Here is a 24912-nt window from a genome sequence, read left to right on the forward strand (position 1 = left end):
CCACACATTTCATGAGATCTCCGTTAGAATTCTGGAATTATTCAGTTTTACAACTTGTCAAACATCCAGTACAAATCCAGACAATGCTATATAGTTATAACATATTACTGTGGGAGTAACAGTAATAAAATAGGAGAAGACATAAATGAATAAGGAAAGGAGGGGACTGGGGTGGGAGGCGGGGAAAAAGAGAAGGGATTAGGTGGAATGAAGGTCTAGCATTCTATGACTATTGGAAAAACACCTTACTAACTAACCTCCAGAAAATAAGTGCAGTCTGCAGTGCTTTCCTGCATTTCAGTGCAGCCTGAAGGGCAATGCACCGAATGCAGACAAAAAGTGTTCCTATAATCGCTTGTGTCATGTACTGGGGAATGCGGGAAAAGAGGCATAGCAGCAGACTCTCCCAGACCCATATGTGGTTAGAAAGAAACCTTATCTCCTTCTCAGCTATATACACATAGATGGGAAACTAGACTGCAGGATACACAGGATGGATTCCAACGCGAATCATCTGAGGAATAACAGCTGTTGGGAAGCATAGTATTATAGTTACTTATTTATATTATTTATAGTACCGTAGCACCTAGAGGCTCCATTGTACTAGTAGTTGTACAGGTGTACAGTAGGAAACAGTACCTGACATAAAGAGTTTACAATCTAAATTTAAAGATCAGATGCAACATGTATGTTTAACAAACATGTTAAGGGGATGGGAGAGAAAGGACAGGGAAGCAGTGACACAAATGTGTTTTTTCATAAATTAGCTATGCTCATGAATTGGCAATATATGGTTACCCAGAGGAAAATGAAGATCCCAAAATTCTTCTTTCCAATTAGGGATCCCTTACCCATGAGAGCCAATGCCTTCTGGCAACCATAGCACTTCGTCTTAGCTTATGCTTCCCTCTGGTGAGGGTAAGATAGAGAAAGCATCAAGATCCTCATCCAGTGTACTTCTGGTATTGTAAAAGTTCCTTCCACCTTCCCTTCTGGGGAGACTTATTTTCTCAAGGCCAGCTACTCCACCAGAACCTGAAATCACCTATGTCGGTCACTTGGCTTGAGTGGTTGACTGCATAAAAGGAGTCATAGGTTTACTGTGTTGTAAGTCCATAAGCAGGCTACTTCCAATGCTTATTACTGTCAAATATGTTCCAGGGGCAGGGATATTTGAGTCCTGGTTGTTCTATTGCTCTTTCCCCCCAACCCCCTCCAAAATAGTCTAGTAAAAGTTTGAGCACTCACTCTGAGTGCAAACTGCAACTCTTCGTGCTTTATTGGGGGCAAAATAATTCCTCTGTTGGACTCCCCTAGAAACAGTCACAACCTTAAGATAGTGGACAAATTCAAGCCCTCTGCGATCTGAGCTCCTTAGCTTTCTGGGACCTAAGGCTAGTTGTGAACATCCCATGGATTTTCACCTGTCCTCCCCACAGTATCAGGCCTCTGAGGCCAGTGTCCATGTGACTTCTCGCCCTTAAGACTTATCTTCCTAGTGTCCATTTGCTCAATTAGGAGTGTTATGGAACTTCGTGTAGGTAATTTAGTCTTTTACCAAGCCAAAGAGATGATCAAACAAGTCCCTCCTTTCCTGAGGTTTTGTCCTTTGTGAAACTTGCTCATGTTGTGTTACTTACTTCCCTTAGACCCTTTTTAAAGGATGAATACTAGAAGCCGCCACGTATTGTAGATGTGAGAGGCCTTTTGGGTCTACTTAAAAGAGTATGGGAAATCAGTAGTCAGACCATTTATTTGTCTATGGAGAGAGGTAATAAAACTTAAAAGCCTTTCTCATGTGTCAGAGGCCCATGTGACCAATAAGGTTCCTTTCTAGGAGTTGAAGCCCACTCTGTTAGGGCAGAAAAAGGTGTGTGCCTCTTCTCTGGAGTTCTGCAGAGATATGACCTGAACATCTCTTCACCTTTTTGTAAACATCTCACTGTTGTGGCAGTAATCTGGAAATGCCTTCTTGACAGGTGGTGTTGCTTGCCTAGGTCTGATGGGTCAATGTATCTCAGTCCTCTCATCATATGTCTTGCCTTTGAAGTGACCAGTTGACTGAACTAACTTACAGAGCATAGGAGAAATGCAATTTACTTGCTAATTTGACTATTCCTACTCTTCTTTAGGTCCAGACAGAGTCTACCCTGAGATTGCTTGACTAAAGTGTGAGGAACTCTGGTCCTTTTCTTCCTTATCTGTTTTAGATACTTTGTTTTTTAAAAATATATTGATTGTAGCAATCTTAAAAATATTTTTTCACTAGTTAACTCATCCTCACAACATTACTATGGATTTCCAGCTCAAGCAGTACTGTAGATCTTTTTCATCACATATTTTTTTGTTTCCAGTATTTTCACTAAGTTGAGGTTTTGGGGTGTCCCCTACGAACTGGAATTTTCAATCAGAACTAGCTCCTTTTTAGGGATTAGTATTATATTTTTTTTTATTTATTTCCTGTCTCCATCTGTTTGGTAGAGGGACATGCAATAATAGCTACTTGCCCACTGAGGGCTGGGAGCAAAATTAGTGGATACTTTAAGTAAATTACCTTTATTCTAGCCTTTCATTAAATTGTCTTAGTCTTTAATTATTTGCTGTATTTATCTTCCTGTTATATATGATTTAAATCATACATTTTCCTCTACATTTAACAGTTCAGCAGTATGATTGCTTTTCTTTATAAGAAAACTAGCAGTTGATATTTGTAAAAGTTTATTCTGAGTGTAAATTTCAGAAATAGCTGAAAGCGAACAGTATGATTGAGAGACTGAATAAATCCTGTCAGATTGCAGCATTCTGTTGGATGATCACTGAAAACCAGTTTGATTTCAATGCAGATGAATATCTGTAGCTCAGTGTATCATGTAATCTGAAATGAATGCACTCAGCAGCAAGGGATTGTATTACTGTGCTGGATAAGTCTAACATACTTGTTGCATTATATTTATCCTTTAGAAGGACTGTACTTGTAGCCAATATACAATAACAATAGAAAAAGTTTTCAAAAATTATATTCAATGATGCTAAAGTTTATGAAGATTTACAGTATAATTAAAATGTTTCTTTCTTATTGTAGTTTGGCAGTTTTCATATTGTTTTGTATCCTTTTGTTTTGCCTTTGTAACATGAAGTTGAGATAGTGCCTAAAAGCATTGATGCAAACACCTACAATCCAATCCTAAGGCTCTTCAGGCGGCCTTTGGGTGCCAAGGCAATGAACATTTGCACTAATCCACTGTTTCTCTGAAAAGTTTGTATGTGTCTATTAAAGCCAGGTTGGAACTAGGGCTGTTAATTTAGATGCCAGGAGTGGAGGTAGAAGCTCAACAAATCCAGTCATTATGGATATTGCCAGTAGAAGTTTCTCTGTCTTGATACCTCATGACACAGGGATTGGGATGCCACAATCAGTATTTTCAGCATTGTTGAAATTGTGTACACTTGCTGCAATTGTTTCAAAAACTCCCTTTGCTTTTGTAACAGCAAAATAGCCACATCCGCCAGGTCAGTCCGGGCGCCCCCTGGAGTCACGCCTTCATGGTGCTCAATATAGAGCCCTGCCAACCTGCCATCCCCTCATTTCCTTCTTACCATCAGTGATGGTAGGCTGAAACTTCCTGTAGCTCTTGCTTTAGCAAGCGTGTTCAACTCCAGTTGTTTGTATATAGTTAGTTTATCTTAGTAGTTAGTAGTTACTAGTCAGTATTTAGTGATTAGAGTTGTTTGGGGTCTTTATCCCCCCTTTCGGCTCCCTGGAGCCATGGTCTGCCATGGTCCCCAGGGTTTAAAAACTGTGTGGTCTGCACAGAGTGCGTGCCAAAGAGCGATCCACACTCCTCGTATTTACGGTGCCTATGGGAGGTTCACCAAAAGGATCGCTGTAAGATCTGCTGCTAGTTCTGCCCTAGAAAGGGAGCAGTGGCTTAAAATGATCCTCATGGAGGCAGCTCTATGTCCCCATTTGGACCCGGTTCCTAACACTTCCTCGTCTACGCGGAGCGCCCTGGCGTTGTCATCAAGTTCGGTGCCGAGAAAGGACTCATCCCGGGACTCTTAGCATGACACCTCCTGAGGCCCAGCAGAGAGCAGGTACTGGTCTCACTTGTCGGTGCCTCAGAAGAAAAAGAAGCCAGACAGTCAGTCACCTCTGGCTAAATCTTAGGAAGCGAGACCCCAGGCGGGCCAGAGCTCGGAATCCTCCATTAGGGCCTCATCGACTCCTGCCCAGACGAGGCAGTTGAGTCGGAGCCCCCCCACATTCACTGGTAACTTTCGATGTTGCTTGGGATCTGCTGCACCTTACAGTGCCATTCTTGCACCCTAGGAGGGAGGAACCTCCGGCACTGGCGATCCCACCCACCCCCAGGTGCAGTCAGGAGGGAAACCAGCAGTGATGTCCAGGCATTCCCTCACGCCATGTCCTTCGGCACTGGCCCACTCAGACAGAGGGCCTAGTCGCTCCCCAAGCTCTCGACGCTTGAGGCACCGAAGCTCGGCTCTTCCGTGGTCTTCGGTTTCGGAGACCTCGGAGTCAGAGTCTGACTCCTACCGCTGTACATTGGAGGAGCCAACGATCAAGGTCAAGGCGAGACACGCGAGAGCCCCAGCTATGGCCACCACAGTGGCTATTCTAGACCCCCTGGGCCTTTCACCAAAGCCAGGGAGGGATCCAAGGGCACTACTCCTCAGCGTCTTCGGTGGCCTCAGTCACATTTGTCCCGCTGTCAACCATGCAGCTCACTTCGGCGCTTGCCCACATGCCAGTGCCATTGGCTGTGGCATAATCACTTGCACCAGCCTCAGCCACGGCGACTCTTTCAACCTCGGTGGCGACAGCAACCTCAGCACCACCTGCTGCGCCAGCGCCAACAGCGTTTTTGGCATCGATGATGACTTCGGCACCAACAGCGGCACAGACAATGGCCCCACCACCTTCATTGGCTCAGGCAGCTGGTTCGGCACTGGCTCCACCGGTGGTACCATCAGTGCCCATACCAACGCCAAGTTCAGCATTGACAGCCCCAGTGCTGACATTCCACAGAGAGTCTCAGGGCCCCTTTGGAGTTGATGACAGGGAGCATCTGCTGTTTATAGGGGCTTCCTCCTAGTCATCTCCGGATGAGGCATTGGCAGGCACAGCCATAGCCCTGGTGCTTGAGGGCAGCAGGGTGCTACAACAGTTGCTGCAAAGGGCTCAGGGTCTGGGCATTAAGGCTGAGGTGGTGGTCGAGGAGGCTGATCCCATGGTGGATATCCTCGCCCCCTCAGGACCTTCTCGTGTTGCCCTACCACTTATTAAGACTATTGTGGATACCACCAAGCCCTGTGGCAGACCCCAGGTTCCTTGCCACCCACTGCCAAGCACAACGAGAGGCGTTATTTCATACCTTCCAAGGAGTACGAACATTTGTACTCCCACCCACCTCCCGACTCTCTTGTCATGGAGGCTGCTAATCAGCGTGAGCCGCAGAGTTTCCAGGGGCCCTACCCTAGAAACAGGGAGGCTAAACGACTCGACCTTGTTGGGAGAAAGGTCTACTCTACAGGGGGTCTTCAGCTCCATATTTCGAACCAGCAGGCCATCATCAGCAGGTGCTCTTATAATACCTGTGCGGCAATGGCCAAATTTGCAGAGCTCCTCCCTTCAGACTTCTGACCCGAATTCTTGGCCTTGGTGGAGGAGGGCAAGCTCATCTCTCAGGCTTCCCTCCAGGCTGCTTTGGACGGTGCTGATGCCGCCTCTAGGGTCATGGTTACTGGGGTGGCCATGAAAAGGGGCTCCTGACTCCAAGTCTCGGGGCTCCCTTATGAGGTCCAACAGACCATTCAGGACTTCCCATTTGAGGGTGTGACTCTTTTTTTTTTTTTTCTCTGATAAGACAGACAAGAGGCTGCATAGCCTGAAAGACTCACGAGCCACCCTCAGGTCTTTGGGCCTACACACTCCTGCCACACAGTGAAAACACTTTAGGCCACAACGTCCTCAGAGGTTCTGTCAGCAGAACCTGCCAGGACGGTTCTCTGAGGAGGAGCAGGAAAAGACAACACCCATCCTCAGGCCAGGGCTCTGGCCAACCCAAACCACCTTCCGGCCCCAAACTGGCCTTTTGAAGCTGTGGTCGAGGACGGCGCACCAGAACAAAAAAACTGGATCTACCTCGCCTTACCTTTTCCTCCCGACTGTCCCCTTTCTACTGTGTATGGTCCCGTATCACTTTGGACCACTGGGTGCACCTCACAGTAGAGAGGGGATACTCCATCCAATTCTGTGCTCTTCCACCCTCCCTCTTCAGGGACCCTTCTCATGAGCAGCTCCTTATTGAGGAGGTGCAGTAGCTCTTGTCTCTAGGGGCAGTGGAGGAGGTTCCTCAGGAGCACTGGGATGAGGGCTTTTATTCCCGGTATTTCCTAATGCCGAAAGCCAAAAGCGGCCTCAGGCCTATCTTGGACCTGTGAGAACTCAACAAGTTTGTGAAGAAATTCAGGTTCTGCATGGTCTCCTTGGCCTCCATCATCCCCTCACTGGATCCAGCAGACTACTATGCCGCCCACGACTTGAAGGACACATATTTTCATATAGCAATCACTCAGCCCCACAGGAAGTACCTCAGGTTTGTGGTCACCAGTACCCACTACCAATTTACCGTCCTTCCGTTCAGCCTGCCAGCAGCACCTTGAGTCTTTACCAAATGCATGCAGTCGTTGCCGCGATCTTGCGCAGGCACCAGGTACAGGTGTTTCCGTACCTCGACGACTGGCTGATCGGGGCTGCTCCAGGACCCAAGTGGAAGCTCAGGTCAGATTCACCTTCGACAACCTGGGTCTCCTTCTAAATGAAGCAAAATTGACTCTGTCCCCGGTCCAGAGGATAGAGTTTATAGGGACAGTACTGGACTTGACTGAAGCCGGGGCATACCTGCCAGAAGCAAGGTTTCAGGCCCTAACCAATATCATTCGAGGTCTCAGACAGTTTCCCACCACCACAGCAGGAAACTGCCTGAATCTTCTCAGACACATGGCTGCCTGTACCTTCGTGGTACAGTATGTCAGACTCAGGCTTCGACCTCTTCAGCCGTGGCTCATGTCCATGTATCGCCCAGCCTGGGACAGCTTGGACCAGGATCGTGACCCTGCCTCGCCTGGTGCTCGACTCCCTCCTGTGGTGACTTGACACCCAGGAGGTATGATCGGGGTCCCCTTCACCACTCCACAGCCATCTCTTTCGCCAGTGACGGACGCATCAGACTTGGGCTGGGGAGCATATCTGGGAGACCGCAGGACTCAGGGCTCTGGTCTCAGGTGGACTTGGTCTCCACACCAATGTCAGAGAGCTCAGACCGGTGTGCCTACCATGCCAGACCTTCCGGCCATACTTAATGGGACAAATGTGTATCAGTCATGACAGACAATACAACAGCAATGTTCTATATCAACAAACAGAGGGATGTACTTTCCTCTCCCCTGTGCCAGGAAGCCCTCATGGTGTGGGACTTGAACATTTAATACACCTGCAAGCGTTGTATCTCCCTGGGGTACAGAACAAGTTGGCGGACCACCTCAGCAGGTTGTTTCACAGCCACGAGTGGTCCCTTTGCCCGGATGTCTCAATTTCAATCTTCCAGAGGTGGGACTTCCCCAGATAGACCTATTCACCACGCGACACAACAGGAAGTGCCAGCAGTTCTGCTCCTTCCAAAATCACAGCCTGGGCTCCAGAGCGGACGCGTTCCTCCTACATTGGAGAGGTTGTCTCCTATACGCCTTTCTGCCCATACCACTCATTCACAAGGTACTCCTCAAGATCCGGCAAGAACGAGCTCAGGTCATATTGATAGCACCAGCCTGGTCCCATCAGTGCTGGTACACATCTCTCCTAGACATGTCCATGGAAGCCCCGATCACCCTGTCGTTCTTCCTGGACCTTCTGACACAAGATCGCAGTCGTCTTCAACATCCGAACCTCAAGTTGCTTCACCTGATGGCGTTGAAGCTCCATGGTTGAACTCGTTGGAGCTTTGCTGTTCAGATCATGTTAGACAGGTCCTCCTTGGCAGCAGAAAACCCTCTACGAGAGCCACATACCTTGCCAAGTGGGAGAGATTTTCAGTGTGGTTGGCACAGTCCCATTTGTCCCTGACGCTAGCCTCAGTGCCGTTTATTCTGTACTGCTTCCTTCATCTGAAGCAGGAGGAGCTCTCGTTGTCATCAATAAGAGTGCACTTAGCCGCCATATCAGCCTTCCATCTGGGCACAGAGGGCCGCTCTGTGCTTCCTATCCCTATGGTCAGCCGGTTTTTAAAAGGGCTCGACAGGCTATACCCTAACGTCCGTCACCCTATCTCTGCCTGGGACCTCAACCTTGTCCTTTCTAGGCTCATGGGACCATCCCCTTTGAATCATTAGCGACATGCTCCCTGCTCTACCTCTCTTACAAGGTGGCATTCCTGGTAGCGATAACCTCGGCCAGGAAGGTGTCTGAGCTCAGGGCCCTACCATCAGAGCCTCCCTACACCGTGTTCTATAAGGACAAGATTCAGCTCAGGCCTCATCCTGCTTTCCTCCCGAAGGTTGTGTTGCAGTTTCACACCAGCCAGGACATTTTTCTCCAGGTGTTCTACCCTAAGCCACATTCCAGCAGCAGTGGGCAGAGGCTCCACTCTCTGGATGTCCACAGGCGCTAACCTTTTACATCAAGAGAACAAAACCGTTCAGAAAATGGGTCCAGTTATTCATGTCAGTGGCGGACAGAATGAAAGGTCAGCCTGTGTCATCCCAACACATCTCGTCATGGATAGCGTCCTGTATCCATGAGTGCTACAACCTGGCATGTGTTCCTGCACCTCCAATCACTACACACTCCACCAGGACGCAGGCTTCATCAACAGCGTTCCTGGCTCAGGTTCCCACTCAGGAAATCTTCAGGGCAGCGATGTGGTCCTCCATCCATACTTCCGCTTCGCACTAAGCGATTACCCAGCAGGCCAGACACGATGCGGCCTTCAGATGAGCAGTGCTCCAATCAGTGGAAGACTCCGATCCTACCACCTATACTTGGGCTTGTGATTGGAATCAACATGAACAAGCACTCGAAGAAGAAAAAACGGTTACTCAAACTGTTGTTCTTCGAGATGTGTTATTCATGTCCATTCCAATACCCCCCCTCCTTCCCCTCTGTCGAAGTAGCAGGCAAGAAGGAACGGAGGCAGGGGTGGGTCTGTAGGGCTCTATATTGAGCGCCATGAATGCGCGACTCCAGGGGGCACCTGGACTGACCCGACAGATGCGGTTATCGGGAAAATCTTCCGGCTACCATGCACATGCACGCGCGCGCACACCTGATTGGAGTGGACATGAACAACACATCTCAAAGAATAACAGTTACGACAATGTGAGTAACCTTTCCTTGTTGGGTTTTTTTTGTGGGGTTTGTTTTTTTTTGATAGGTGGATTTCAAAAGGTTTATTTGGTCACTGTACCTGAACTGACAATTTAGTAGTGATCTTAGCAGCTCTTGTGATGTCTTTCTCATCTTTCATCATCCTTAAATTTCAAAACTTCTTAGCTTTCCTGAATGAATGGTCATTTTAGCATTGGGACTTAATCACTGGCTTCATTTAGGTAAGTGTTAAGCTGAGACTCCTGTTTTCAGGCTAAGCTTTGTTCTGTTGTTACCTCATCCTCCCAGTATCCTAAATTCTGTTTCTCTGCCTCATATCGCTTGTGTCCATCCTGTAACCTAGGCTGTCAGCTTCCTGGGATGTGGACAGTTTTCTTTGTTTCTTCAGTGAATATGTAACTATTGTCTTGGTTGTGTCATCTGTAGGGACTGAACCTGGGACTTATAGATCTGCAAGCATGAGTGTGTACTGCAGATCTCCTTAGATCTGGGGCAGTGGCAGACTCATAAACGTGGTACAGCCAATAGAAAGGGAGAAAGACCCAAACTCTGCTAGCACGAATTATGTTTAATATGGTGGGGCACTGACCAGTGTTTCCCTCTAACTTTTCCCACCCACGTGCGGAATGAATTTTGTTATGTGCACCAATATGGAGGTGATGTGTGAGAGGTTTGGAGTGTGGGAGGGGGCTCAGGATTGGGGTGTAGGCTCTGGGGCGGGGCCAGGGATGGGGGGTTCAGTGCTGGGGCAGAGGGTTGGGGTGCAGTCTCTGGGGTGGAGTCGGGGATGAGGGGCTCAGGGTTGGGTGCAGGGGATGAGGGTTCCAGCTGGGGGTGTGGGCTCTGGGATGGGGCCGGGGATGAGGGGTTTGGGGTGCAGGAGGGTGCTCTGGGGCTACAGTAGGGAGAGAGGACTCCCTCCAGCTCTCTCTCTCCACAGCAGCACCTGGGCTGGAGGGGGAGAGGCACCTCTCCCTGCCACAGCAACTCCGGGGCTGGGGCCACAGGATAGGAGCCCCTCCTGGAGCAGGTTCAGGCTGGGGGAGGGGCTCCATGGCAGGGCCAGGGCTGGGTTTGGGCCGGGTAGGGGTGCCCCAGCTGTAGCAGATCTGGGTGCCCCGGGCTGTGGCAGAATTGGGGCCAGGGGAGGGGCACCACAGCAGGTGCGGGCCGGGCTTGTGTTCGGAGCGCCCCTCCCTGAGCCGCGGCAGGGTGGGGGCCGGGCTAGGTCGGGGGAGGGGCTCCCCTCCCCCTGGCTATGGCAGGTCCCTGGGCAGGTTCCCTGTGTATCTGTGCAACACTAAATAGGCTGCTGCACAGCCGCAGAGCTTACAGGGAACTTAGGCACTGACCCTAATTAGGATTCCTAGGTGCAACTATAATATAAATAATTATAAATGGCTTTACAGACCCTGACAGATCATCTTTTAAACAGTACGGTAAATACCTCTTGCAACTAAATTTCATTTGCAATTACAGGTAGTTCAACTCAGAACTGAGGAACTTGTCGTCCTGCCTGTCCTCAAATTTTGCAGATTTACACTCAGTTGATGTTTTGGCAGATGTCCAAAGAAGTAACCTAAAATGGCTTTACTTTTTTAGTCTTCATTCTTTGCCTCAGGAAGGGAGCTTTCTCAAAGGCCATACTCAGTGGGCAAGTGATTGCAGGGTCTTTGGACAAGATTATACTTCTTGTTAAATTAGATTTTACTATGCTTGTGCCTGGATGACCTTAAGCTAGAACCCATCTCTGTTGGGAGAACTCATTTTAGAGTCTGCTAGAATGGAGTTCATTTCAGTGCACCTTTCTAATTTAATGGTATTCTGGTTAACAATAATTTACTCAATTGTTTTCATTGTGAGAGAGATTTAATTGGGAATCGGTCCTGCTTTGAGCAGGGGATTGGACTAGATGACCTCCTGAGGTCCCTTCCAACCCTGATATTCTATGATTCTATGATCTATGAAATTGACATTTTTAGACCTTCTGCCCTTGACCTATTGAGGCTGAATTCCTTTTGTAGAAGTATCAGTGTTAAAGTGGAGAGGAGTATCAGCACAATTGTCGGTCCTGGGAAAGTTCTCCTGGTTATGTTACTGGACTAAATAAGCCTTTCTGAAGTATACATTTAACTAGTAGGGACGGGTGTGGATTTTTGATGTAACTACATTACACATAAAATCTCACATTTTGAATTTGTAGTTTGTTTAAATGAAAAATGGGTCCATGTTCAATCAGAAAACTTCTAATTTTTAAAAAATCTGTTTTTTAGGCACAGAAGCAACATTTTCTTTGTATCCCTGTAACTTAAAAGGAAGACAATTTGTTGTGGGGATAGTTTGGATTTTAAAAGTATTCTGACCCAATGTGCTGTCTGTGTAGTTCCATCAAAGAAGACACCTTTATGGCTGCAAACCCCTTTTAAAATATTCATAAATATTTTGTGTGTATGCAATAATATTGTTCTAAAGTGAGAATGGTGAAACTATGTCAGTTCAGGTCACTGAACACAGAGGGCTTGCCCACACTAGTGGACTTTTTAATGTCGATTGATTCCCAGTTAACTCAAGATAGATAATGTGTTTGTAAAGTCACTCCACAATAGCTTGTTCCAGAATACAAATGTTTGCAGTTGAACCTAAGCTGTGTCCGAGAGAGACGTCTTTGCTACAAAAACAGTTTCAAATTCCACCTATCTAGAGGATCTGCAATTTATTCTTCATTCTACAATATACTGTCTTTTTTTAAAAAATGCTTGTTTTCCATTGTTAAAATACAGCAATCACAGCTTGTACGCCAATGATAATCTTGCCTCCCATTAAACAAGAACAGCAGCAGAGGCAGATATTGACCCCCTCCTTCACTTCAAGCTATTGACCCTCCTTCCTTCACTTCACAGCTTATCTAAGACCATTTAAATGCTATGATTACTAAGCATAGACATTTTCTTCTTTTTATTTTTTGTTAAAAAGGGAAAATAAATTAAATGGGAAGAAAATAGTTTGGTAATAATAAGATTGCACTGTTAAAAGCAGGTAAGGATTAGGTTAAAGTCTCTCTCTCGATCAGAATTTGATTCCCTAAATTGGCTAAAAAAAGCAATCGCTATTAATGCTCTATTCCCCCATCCTCCTTCCCCTCTTGTATTCTACGCCCCTTAATGGATGAATCAAGTGTAAGAGACAGGAAAAAAACCACTTGAGTAAGATCAAATAGGAGAATAAGTAAGGATAGAAATGGGTGGGGGGTAATTAAGTTATATTTTATTAGAGTTCTGTGAAACTCACCCCTATTTATTTTTTTTAAGATAGCAAAAATCCCAAATGCTTACCTGTAATTGTTATACCAGGAGTTTTATGGCTAGTTGGAACTGTAGGACTCTGTCTGGCGATTAATTGTGAACAGATGCATTGCTGTGCAAGCTCTTCAAGACAAATATGCAGGATCAGGCCTTTATTAGGAAATAGGAATAGCTCACTACCTACTGTCTCAGTCAGGTTGCATTATATAGAATATGAATGTAAGACACAATCCCTCTCTCTTTGAAGTCTATAGCAAAAATGTAACTGATTTCAGTGGGAGTAGAATCCCACTGTGAAATGTCAGGTCCGAAGAGCACAGGATCATTCACTGCCAGGAAAATAAGCATGTGGTATATACATCAGTAACGATAATTTAATGAGTAAATAAGGAAAAAGCGGAGTGGGAAAGCATTCATAGTTGGTCATATTTTCCCCCTTCCCCATAGAGGGCATTGAACAGACCTGTTCTGTTAAACTCTGTTTTAAAGTATTTTGGATTTTGGTTTTAATTAATGTGGGTAGGAAATGTAATTTCAGAATTGTAGGATCTAAATCACAAAGGAGATGAATCTTTAAAAAACAGACCAAAGAGCAGCAGCACACACATGCTTTACTCAGGTTTCAGAGTAGCAGCCGTGTTAGTCTGTATTCGCAAAAAGAAAAAGGAGTACTTGCGGCACCTTAGAGACTAACAAATTTATTTGAGCATAAGCTTTCGTGAGCTACAGCTCACTTCATCGGATGCATTCAGTGAAAGCTTATGCTCAAATAAATTTGTTAGTCTGTAAGGTGCCAGAGATACTCCTTTTCTTTATGCTTTACTCAGTGTTTTCAGAAGTGATTTTTCCAATTGGTTGTAACTTTATTTTTGTTGTTAATGGTTCCCTTAAATCAAAGTGTATGCTCAATGAGGGCTGTATATATGCCAATTCTTGTAGCCCTGTTTGAAAACAGGTTAAAAAATTACAACGGGGAAAAAATATTTTCCCCCATGATTCAACACAATTACAGGGATTTTGTTCAAACTCTTTTAAAAAAAAAAACCTTTCTGCACAGTCTGATCTGAGCATGAAAATCTTCAACTGAAAAGGTGAACGTTTTATGAAGTCCTGTAGATGTGAAAATGGATTTGTTATGGTAACAGTTTTGCAACCTTACCTATAGTGGGTAAAGCTGTCATTTTCAAGTATCCCTATTGCCTGATAAAGATGGTAATCCACAAGAAAAAGAAATGCCTCTCTGCTAATGTGAATTTTCAACTATGTGGAATAATGGACTTGATTTGAAAGTCAGTGAAATTGTATGTCATGTGAGAAGAAACAGACTGAAGCTAAAGATAGCAATGCTATGTAGACTTTCAGTGGCTGATGGTGATTTTGTATTCTGTGGGATTGTATCCCTGTTTAGCCAGGAAGACTGTTGCAGAAAGTGCATGAAGGAGAATAAAGGCATATTTAGAGCACTCTGAAGATGTGGGTGAGATTCTTAATGAGGTGGAAAGAGGAATAATTCAGTGTATTTCTGCTGAACACAGCCTTAGTTTCCCATTTATGGATGTCAGTACATAGGCAATATGCTAGCCGCACTGAACATTTACTGCTGAGTGTACTGCCAACACTGGGAATTCCGGACATCTTTTCAAGATAAGATAGGCATATGATGCAGAAAAGCACAATAGTTAAAGATGGAATGGATTTTTTTTAAAGAGGGTAACTTTTCATGTGACACTTTTCCCTCCTCTCTTACCTCCTCATATAGGATAAAATGGAAAGCAGTCTGTGTTGTTTTCAGGACAGTGAATATGTAAGTAGTACTTTTGGAAATTGGCCAGCAGAAAACAAGAATCTCAGACAATTAATTCCCCTTTAGAAATCAGTCTTACCAGCCCCTTTTTAAAAAAAAACACATTTAATATTTTGTCTTCAAATGTTGTTTACATACTCTTTACTCTAAAATGAAACTCCATTCTTCCCATCTACTCCGACCCAAGCCCATGCCCACACTTTGCCTGTGACTACATTTTATACTCTGGAATCAAATATTTTTGCTAAAATCCTGTCTCTTCCTTTTCTAGATGGAAATGGGGACTGGAATTAATTAGATGCTTAAAAGTCAGTACATTACCCAGTGAAGTGCTTCTCTACTTAGCTGTAGAGATCTGAGAATTTCCAGAGCACACTGTATCCTGTGGCAGTGCATTTATACACACACAATTTCAAAATATATTACCAACGGTTATTAGAATGCTTTGTTCATCGAAGCTCTTTCAGATACAAAATTGACTGGTCTGTTTCAATAGGAATGGAATACATAACAATAGATTTCAGGATATCATTACTTACATCATAGTATAATGGGGTCTTACCTCCAGGTTGGATGTAGAAGCAGTTAAGCTGAGTTTCGTGCACCAACTTGCCCTTATACCTCACCTCAGGTTCACCAGGCAGAAGACTGGGTAGTGGGTGATATGCTGAAGTGGCTTGCCGAACAAAGGCTTGAAACATTTTATATTTCCAAAGGTAGCTTTGCACAGCTGAATCTAAATATTCTGTATGTAGCAAAAGTAGATTCCTGATAGTCAGTGGTTTCCTACTTGAGTATCATTTAAACCTAATAGCCACAAAACTTGCCCAGATGTTAAACCCCTGTCTTTGTTCTTGTGACCAAAACTACAGAAACTATTGTCCAGCTATTTGAAACTTGAGCAACGTCTCTTGCACTATCTTTTCTTCCGTAGCTCTTTACTCCTAATCCTTTTCTTGTCCTGTGTGCCTGATGCTTGGTTAAAGCCCTCACTTCCCCCAATGGTTTTACAGGAAAACTTGGATTGAGAAGTGAAGATAATGGGCTCCATCCGCCTGTCAGCTCATCACCTCACTGAGTCATGGTGATCTCTGGTTTTTGTAAATCACCACTAACTTGTCTGATATCTTCTTGTGTTTGAAGAAAGATAGGTTTTGTCTAGGGGTGAGTGGACCTCAGGCCTGACATAGCCAGAAAACTTCTCCTGGAATGTGAGCTTTGTTTTTTTACATAGAAACTTATAGTTGTAACCATTTCTCAAAACAAGATAAATAGGGAAGAGAGTGTACCATATGATGCATATACAGAATAATTCATGTGTGTAGTTGATGTAGTATAAGATGCTTGATGCTCAACAAATCTGCCTTTGTCAGAGCAAACCTGAAAATCAACATTAAACCATATTTTCCATTAAAAACATGAAACCCAAGTACAGGATGGCATACCCTGTAAAGGACAAGGAATGTGTTCTATAATAAAATTCAGTTCAACTGTTCCAGTGTCATTCTATAAAGTTTGCAAATGTGTTTTTAAAAACCTGAAAAACAGTAACTTAGTGTTGGGGCTCAATCATCCCGGTCTAGGATTATAAATACTATTAATGACTGGCATGGTTTATATTATTATAATTTCTCTGCAATTCAGAGTTTGTGTTAATCGGCAAATGAAAGTAATCCTAAAACATTACATCTGGTTAACTTCCTTCTAGCCAGGATATTGCCATCCTAGAAATGTGCATTCCTGTTCTAAAATCTACAGCTGTTATTTGCTGATATATTGCTTAAAATTATAATAAGAAATCCTCTCTCCACCCATTGTTGTCATTATTTTACATATGTATGCTCTCCTATGCCTTTCTGAGCTTGTGTTTCAGTGATACTGGGGTTATTTTTATATGAATAACAACCAGAGCCATTAGCCAGGGTAGAAATTTGTAAAGGATGTAAGCCTCGTGCTTCAGGCCAGAAGTCAACCACAAACTGCCGAGGGTTAGGAATGAACTTCCTCTATTTTTAAGCTCATCCATAATGGTCTGTTGTAGAATTTCTTGAATCTTTTTCTGAAACATCTGGTAGTTTTCACTGTTTGAGACAAGATATTGGATTAGCTGGACATGCTATGGCAATTCATTTGCCCCTGCGTCAAACTTTGCAGAAAGTCAGCGTTCACATTCTTTGCTTAACAGGCTGTGTTGTCTGCATATACTCTACACAATAACTTATATCTCAACACAACATCTTTCAATGTGCGGGGGAGGGACTTGGGGGTAAAATGAAAATTTAGAACATACAAAGCCATCAGGGCTTGTAGTTTCACGTGAGTAGGTCGAGGTGTTATGTAATGTTTTAATTAGGTTCTTTTCTCTCTCTCTCTCTTTGGTTGTCTCCTCTCTTTTTCTTTTTTGGTTTCTATCACATGAACATTTTGTACATCTCATCACACAGAAAATAAAAAGCTTCCATAATGCCCTAGAAGAGCTTCTTGTCACTGAAAGATGCGGTGCTGGGATTTAAGTTCCTATAGGCCAAGAGTTGAGGCATTTTTGTATTTTGAATTCATGCCTTTCAGAAGTTGGGGTTCAAGTTTGTAATCAGCATATGATTTCCTTAAAATAGGTTCAGCAGACATTACGTTGTCAGTGGTTCAGCCAGTTTTGTTTCCTTGCTTGAGAGAGCTGAAAGGTCTAAGTGCAAGATTATAGGAGGCAAAGTAGAAAACCAAATGTAGGAAGTAATAGTTCTTGATCAAGAGACAGCCACACATGGAGATTCTTGAGAAATCAAATTAGTTAATCTGAAACTATCTTTGAGGAAATTTTCAGTTTGTGCAGAGTTGATGGAAGTATAACACCAGGAGGTGGGGGTGGATGAGAGAAAGGAAGATGAAGGATGTTGAAGTGTTTCTTTCCCAAGAAATTGTTTGCAGTGAAAAAGCATGTTTGTTTTCCCAATATAATTGAAAAGGCACATTTGTTTTCTGGGAGAACCTGTTTTTCCATGCCTCTGCAGATTTTGTGAAATATGAACCTCCTGATTTGCAGATCCAAGTTCTTATTTAACACACAACTCTATTCTATTTTCGGGGGTCAAAAATCCCATTTTCAACTGGGTTGCCTTCCTGCCTTCCTTCAGCATTTAAAAAGTGTCTGGCTATTACACCAACAGGAAATTGATGAGCCTATATGTTCTGCTGAACTAACCTGTTAACCTGAAGGTTTGAAACAGAGAATTTGCTGCATATTTCTTTTTTAAATTACATTGGTGAAAAACTTGATTCCAAAACTAAAGGCATAGTGTGTAGCCATACAGACTACTCCACTCAACAATTATCTTATTTGAAAAGTCAATCAATCTGCCCGTTTTACAGTAATCTGAACCTTAATTTAAAACACAGTTAAACCAAAATTGATAAAATAGGATATATAAATACCCTAAAACCAAAAAAACCCTAATCAATTAACAAAGGGAAAACACAACATCATTCAAAGTATAATCACACTTACCTAAAATTCAGGAATTATAGAAAGGGGGAATTTTAATACCCTGTAGATTTTCCAGCATTTGAAAATGTATTAGCCATACATATGTGAAAAGGGGATGAAGCTGCAACAAGATGTCAAAGCTTTTCTTGTAAACACAGTGTGAACTTATCTATGACTAGAATAAACCAAATCCTGTTTACTCTTTTTTTTTTTTTCCTGAGGGAGGCATGCCTGCTTTTTGTGCCCAAGAAATTTTGCCTGCTAAAATCATATTTCTCATTTTCCTCTGGAAACTCTGTCTGTGTGCAGATGTCTGCATTATTGGAGATAAATAATAGTGAAGTATGGCAGAAGAGAGGACTGCAGAGGATTCAGTAGAAAATTTATTTTTTCATGTATTACAAAATTTTAAAAGGCCAAGACAAATTGATAAAAGCACAGTCAAAGGGTGTGATGTAAAGATGAACTGCAAAGCTAAAGTGAAAATTGACTTAAAGGGACACTGCCAACCTGAAATTGCACAATTGCAAAAAGAGTTTAAAGTAGTTTCAGATACTACATCAGCTTATGAGTCTCCAGCCAATTTTTATGGCTTTATAATGATATCTTCCTATTTTTTAAAATGTTTTTCTTACTGCAGTTAGTAAATGAAAGATCCATCAAAACACAGGAAACTGAAGAAACAATGAAATTGACCATGCACAAAGTGTCAAATACAGAGTGTCAAGGTTCCTCCCCCACTCTGAACTCTAGGGTACAGATATGGGGACCTGCATGAAAAACCTCCTAAGCTTATCTTTACCAGCTTAGGTCAAAACTTCCCCAAGGTACAAAATATTCCACCCGTCGTCCTTGGATTGGCTGCTACCACCACCAAACTAATACTGGTTACTGGGGAAGAGCTGTTTGGACGCATCTTTCCCCCCAAAATACTTCCCAAAACCTTGCACCCCACTTCCTGGACAAGGTTTGGTAAAAAGCCTCACCAATTTGCTTAGGTGACTACAGACCCAGACCCTTGGATCTGAGAACAATGAAAAAGCATTCAGTTTTCTTACAAGAAGACTTTTAATAAAAATAGAAGTAAATAGAAATAAAGAAATCCCCCCTGTAAAATCAGGATGGTAGATATCTTACAGGGTAATTAGATTCAAAAACATAGAGAACCCCTCTAGGCAAAACCTTAAGTTACAAAAAAGATACACAGATAGAAATAGTTATTCTATTCAGCACGATTCTTTTCTCAGCCATTTAAAGAAATCATGATCTAACACATATCTAGCTAGATTACTTACTAAAAGTTCTAAGACTCCATTCCTGGTCTATCCCCGACAAAGACCAGCATATAGACAGACACACAGACCCTTTGTTTCTCTCCCTCCTCCCAGCTTTTGAAAGTATCTTGTCTCCTCATTGGTCATTTTGGTCAGGTGCCAGCGAGGTTACCTTTAGCTTCGTAAACCTTTACAGGTGAGAGGAGCTTTCCCCTGGCCAGGAGGGATTTCAAAGGGGTTTACCCTTCCCTTTATATTTATGACACAGAGAGTAAACAAATTGAAAAAATACAGGGGAAAAAGTTACAGTAATCTGTACACGTTACTCATAATAATAGGTACAAGTTTGAGAAAAGTTGGATTTTTGTGCTTGATGGTGTCCCTTTAAGCCCAGAACTACAAATGCATTTCCATTAACTAAGGTCTAGAAGCATTCAGCTCAGAAATAAGCTAAAATTGATCATTAGCTGGAAGCAGCATCTATAGTTACGGTTGCTTAACACTTTCCATTATAAGCCCTTCTTTTCAAATGCTTATAATTTTTCCGAACTTTTAACCATTTGGGCTGAAAGCTTCCATGCTTCCTCACAACCTCAGGCTCGTTTTGTTTGCTTGTTTGTTTTGTTTAATTTCAGCAAAAATGGTTCATCTATTTCTGAGAATGAGGTTGGGGAAAATAGGTAGTTTTACAAATGTTAAATTATTTTTGTTTCTTTGAAGATCTCTAGCACCTCTGGAGTTTGGAGCAGGAACTTAACGCTTAGCAGGAGGGTAGCAGGATCGAAGAGGTGCTTTTTGAGGGCCCCAGAAATATACACCCAGATTTGGCTGTGTTATAAACCTCTGAAAAGTGCTACAACAGATCTTGATAGAGGCTTTTGGGGAGACATTGTAGGAGCAGCTGCCATTTCTTTAGCTTAGGGAAAGGTAGAGTGGAAATAATGAGGGCGCTAGGGGGAAGGGGAAGTGCTGCTCTCATTCCTTCTCTCTAAAAGCAACATGAGCGCTCCCTCTCATCTGGCCAGTTTGGGGGAGCAATGCTCCTGCATGCTTTCCCTCTTCCTTGACTGCTACTGCAGTGAGTTCCTCTTTCTGTTTGTCTACTTTTACCACTGTGATAAGGTGGGCTGAGAGCCAGAAAAAGACCATGTGTTCTAGTTTCATCTCTTCCACTGGCTGGTGTTAATAATCATCTGCACTTTATAGCCCTTTTAATTGAGCAAGGCCTCCTACTCCTACCTTAGAATTCAAATATCACTCCCCATTTTACAGATTTTGTAACTGAGATAGTAATAGTGAATTATGGCACAGCAGGGAATAGAACCCAGGGGCCAGATGATGTGCTGTGCCTGTAGCTCAGGATGAGGAGGAAAAAGTGACTTTAAGCCCCCTTTTTGCCTCCCAGAGTCTGTGGTACCTATTGACTATTTTACTGCCCAGATTTTTGTGGCGATAGATTTCTACTCTACGGTCAGATCATTTGTTGTAGATGAGGGCCTTGCCTCCCATCTTTTGTTTTGATAGTGCGCCCTAAGAAGTTGATGGAGACAATTGCATTCCAGATCTTTGAGGAATCATGCAGATTACCTTTGAAGCCCTCTACTGATGGAATATTATGAGAGGAAGGACAGTCTTGTAGTTGAGACTCAGAAGATCAGGGGGGAGGGGACAGGAAGGAGGAGGCAGAATCTTCCCACATGTCTTTTGTATTGTGTAAAGATAACTCTGAAAATGATTTTATTTTCCTTCAATAAAATATTTTCCCTGCTTGTTTTTTCACCTTTGAAATAATGAAAATATCAAGTCTTCCTATCCCTGTTTATGTTGACAGTGGATTGGGAGTTTTATCAGCCTTTTAATTGAAGGAGAGAATTCTTCAATCTTTAATAGAGAGCTTTTTTCCCAGCTGCTTGTTAGTTGTTTGAGTTACAGTAGTGTTAGCAAAAGCAGAGAGTTTTAGTCTTAATAAAAATCACTTTCCTGCTCAGCTAATCGGATTTTACTTCCTTGATAGTTGTGGTGTCACAAACATGTTAATTCTTGAGTTCTCCAGAGAGTTTTCCAGGAAAATGACAGATCTGACCTGAATTTATATCATAAAAAGCAAAAGGAGACAAAACAAAACGAAACAACTTCTCAGGCCTTCTTTGCCTCAGCTATACATCATAGAGAAAACAAAAGGGTACAATCCCCCTCCACCCCCAATTTACAGGTGATCTTTAAATGTGGGCTTAGCAAGAAGCTGATATTTTATTTATGATTGACTGTTAGTGACTGACAACAACAAAATAGTTGAGAGAGGGACAGCTTTTATGGGAATACAGACTTTATATAAAATGTTATATTTCATGGGGAGTTAATATTGATAGGCTTTAAAGTTACTTTTCTTTATCAAGATGAAGATTCCAGAAAAATAGTTGTTTCTCATGCAGCTAAGGCCCTGCGTTTTGGGGTTTTATTTCATTTAAAATTTCCCAGGAATTTAATCAGTATTAAAAAAACTTTTTTTTTTTAAAGGATGATTGATAAAAACCAAACATGAAGGCTCCGGGGCTGGGGGGCAGAAGGCAGTCCAGTATTCATGGGGAAGGCGCCAGCCTTCCATTCCCTGGAGGCGTGTTGCTGCAGAAATCATGCAGTCTTGGCTACCAGGGCACAGCTCCCTCCGTGTCTCACTTGCCTACTGTGCAAGGGAAGCACTTGGAGCCATTCTGAAGGGCCGGAGTCAGGAGGAGGCTCTGTCTGGCAGAGAAAACAGTCCAGAGTTATTGCCTATGTCCCTACTTGTCTCATTCCCCTACTGCACAGGGAGTCGGGTGATAAGGGGACGAGATGTGCAGGGAGCCCCACTTGGCTGCCAGGATGTGGCTCCCTGCCTGTCTTGCTACTGCTCAGCATAGCAGCAGGTGCCGAGTGGCAGTTGACTTCTGTGGAGGCGCACTGTGCCTTTTGGCAGGGGCACTGCAAGGGCAGAGCCAGATCGAGGGCATTCCTGCATTTGCAAAATACAGGTTAAAATTGATAAAATCCAAATTCTTGTTTGTTTCAAAACCCATGAATTTTGGGAGTCAATTTGATAAAAAAACAAAAATTTACTTATAGCCCTGTTCCAGAAGAGCAATTACTGTAAATTCCTTAGAGAGACAAGGTGGGTGAGGTCATATCTTTGATTGGACCAACTTCTGTTGGTGAAAGAGAGTAACTTACGAGCAACACAGAGCTCTTTTTCAGGGACCAGCATGGCTACAACTACATTGTAAAGGCCTTGGTTTTTGAGGGAACTGGAGATGATGAAATGGATAACTGATCATAGGTTTGTTCAAACTTATTTTTAGTTTTGCTGATGGGTGAATGTTGAGTGACTGTTGCCAGGATTCTTTTCTAATCAGTTATTTTTATGCTGAACATTCCAGAAACTTATGATACAGAATAATTTCAAAACTTTTTTTCACCTGGATAAGTACATGCCAGCTTCCTCAAAAGTGGTCTAATGTTACTGGACTTTTGACATTTTGAGAAGGAATTGCAGATTTACAGTGTCTAGTATGTTAACCAGCAAATATTTTAAAATTTCTGATTTAAGTAGAGCTTTTCCAAGTTGATGCTTAATAAAAGATGATCTAATCTGACCTCGATTGGCCCAAGTTGTGTGGCTTCAAGGTGTGCTTTGCACCTGATTTGTCAGAAGACCTTGGGGGGCGGTGCTACGTGGCTGAGTAAATGAAATTTTCAAACTGTTGGAACTAAGGATAAGGCTGAAAACATTACCTTTTTGAGTCAGTACGCCACCTGAGGGAAAACTGACATTCCAGAATCTCCAAGATCAACTCAAGTCTCTACTATAGTATCTCTGGACAGCGCGGGGGGGCGCTAGCCACCAAATAAGACTAAAATTCTAAGGAGGAAGCTTTATAATTGGCTTTGATGTTGTGATTTAAACATATTTAATAATTTAGTTTCCATAGTAAGCCATTGACTGGCTTTAAATCATTGATTTGATTCACGTTGGTAAAATTCTTTAGTTAGGACTTAGAACCAGACAGCCACTTTCTTAGAATCCTGTTTAGAATGTATAAGGATTGACTATTTTTAATATTAATCCTATGATTTAACTAGTTAGACTGGAATTAAATCATCAAACTCGATTATTTGATATTTATTTTGATCTGATAGTTGTAATGCTTTATTTCTAGTTTAGTTTAATATTATTAATAATAGTTTAGTTTTGGTGATATGTTTTCTTAATTTTGTTTTTCTTTGAGTCTTAATAAAATTTATAAGATTGATACTGAGTCACATTTCTTTCAGTAAGCAGTATGGGTCCTGACCAGCTCCCCCTAATTAATCTTTGGTTCTTACAGAGTCCATGTGGTTTTGTTAGCTCTATCAGCATCTTCTGATATCATTGTCCATTATGTGTTTGTTTTGCTAACACCCTGTAAAGCCTTCCAGGAATGGATAAAAGAGGCCTTTCAGTAGATTTCTTTCTCTCTCTGGAAGAGATCTCAAAGGATGAGGAGTATCCTTTTCGTCCTTTGCTAAATGTGTAAGTATAGTGTGGGAGAAGCAGAGACACATTTTGCCTGTGAGATTACCACTTGGCAGATGATACTCAGATCTAATTTTTTGTTTGTTTTTTGCCAAACACTGCCTGATAGAGTTAGGGGAACGGATAGGAGCAATCTGGTTTAGACACAATCTAGGTGAGACAAACTATTGTAATAAGTACTAGAGTGCTTCTAGAGAATTTGGTGGTGTGTGAGTTCACCTTTTATTACAGGGATATGCCAGGCCCCTGCCATTACAGTTTTTGGAGTCTGGTATCATTTTAGATTTATTGATGCTCCTGGATTCTTAGGTACTAGCTATAGTATGTATTGCCTTTTCTGTCTATCTATCGCTCTATCAGGAGCGTGTGGCTGTTCCACTCTTAACACAGACTTTGCCCCAATAATCCATGCCTTAGTCATCTAAGGGCTAGTCTACGCTTGCAACGCTAAAGTGCTACCGCTGCAGTGCTTTAATGCGCCTTGTGTGATTATTGTGTTCCGTTGTCTTGTAATTGATTTTAGCGATGTAAATCTCCCAGGTGTCAAATATAAATTTCTTAAAAAAACAAATCAAAACCCTAAAACTCAGTCACACAAACACCTGATTTAGCAGTTTATGATAATACCAGCAATAGGAGGCGGAATAAAGATTTTTGACTAAAGATATGGCAGGCAACTATGGTCTTACACTATGACCAGTCCCATACTAGGGACCCATTTAAGGACGGAGCACCTTGGCACAATTGAAATACAAGTTGGACATGACTGGGTAGATGGGACTTTGCAGAGCATTTAAAATGGTTTGTTAAAACTCTTTAAAACAGTGTTCAGTTTTAACTGTATTTTAATCACGTCTTTCCTCTACTGTATTGTATTGGAGGATTCAGTTATTGTACTGTTCGTAGTGTAAACAGGACCTAACAGAACAATGAATTTTTCAAATATTTGGTATAAAAAAGGATGTTTAGTTTTTGAGTTTATGCATACTCTGTTAGTAATTAGGGATCCTAAAAATAGATCCCATGTTTAGTTTTAAAGATTTGCAGTTTAACATTCCTGACATTTAGTGGTTTGTGTTATAAACTCAGTGTTTTTAAA

At 42.7% G+C, this 24912-nt stretch overlaps 2 protein-coding genes across 5 annotated transcripts in view; one reads left to right on the plus strand and one right to left on the minus strand.

The window, feature by feature from the left end:
* Positions 1–15210, minus strand: part of CACNA1C (calcium voltage-gated channel subunit alpha1 C) — a 709385-nt gene extending 694175 nt beyond the window's left edge. For both annotated transcript variants that reach the window (XM_077827237.1, XM_077827230.1), the window contains exon 1: positions 15072–15210. In XM_077827237.1, the coding sequence (XP_077683363.1) occupies positions 15072–15210 (139 nt within the window). The remainder of the gene's footprint in view (positions 1–15071) is intronic.
* Positions 1–24912, plus strand: part of DCP1B (decapping mRNA 1B) — a 59862-nt gene that overhangs the window by 9605 nt on the left and 25345 nt on the right. Inside the window, exon 1 of one of the 3 annotated variants that reach the window (XM_077827261.1) lies at positions 23358–23810. The exons of the other annotated variants lie outside the window; for them this stretch is intronic. Within the exon in view, the coding sequence (XP_077683387.1) occupies positions 23807–23810 (4 nt within the window). The 5' untranslated portion in view covers positions 23358–23806. Of the gene's footprint in view, positions 1–23357; positions 23811–24912 lie in introns of those variants that run through there. 3 annotated transcript variants of the gene reach the window in all.

Source organism: Eretmochelys imbricata, chromosome 1 (assembly GCF_965152235.1).
Source record: "Eretmochelys imbricata isolate rEreImb1 chromosome 1, rEreImb1.hap1, whole genome shotgun sequence".
NCBI lineage: Eukaryota > Metazoa > Chordata > Testudines > Cheloniidae > Eretmochelys > Eretmochelys imbricata.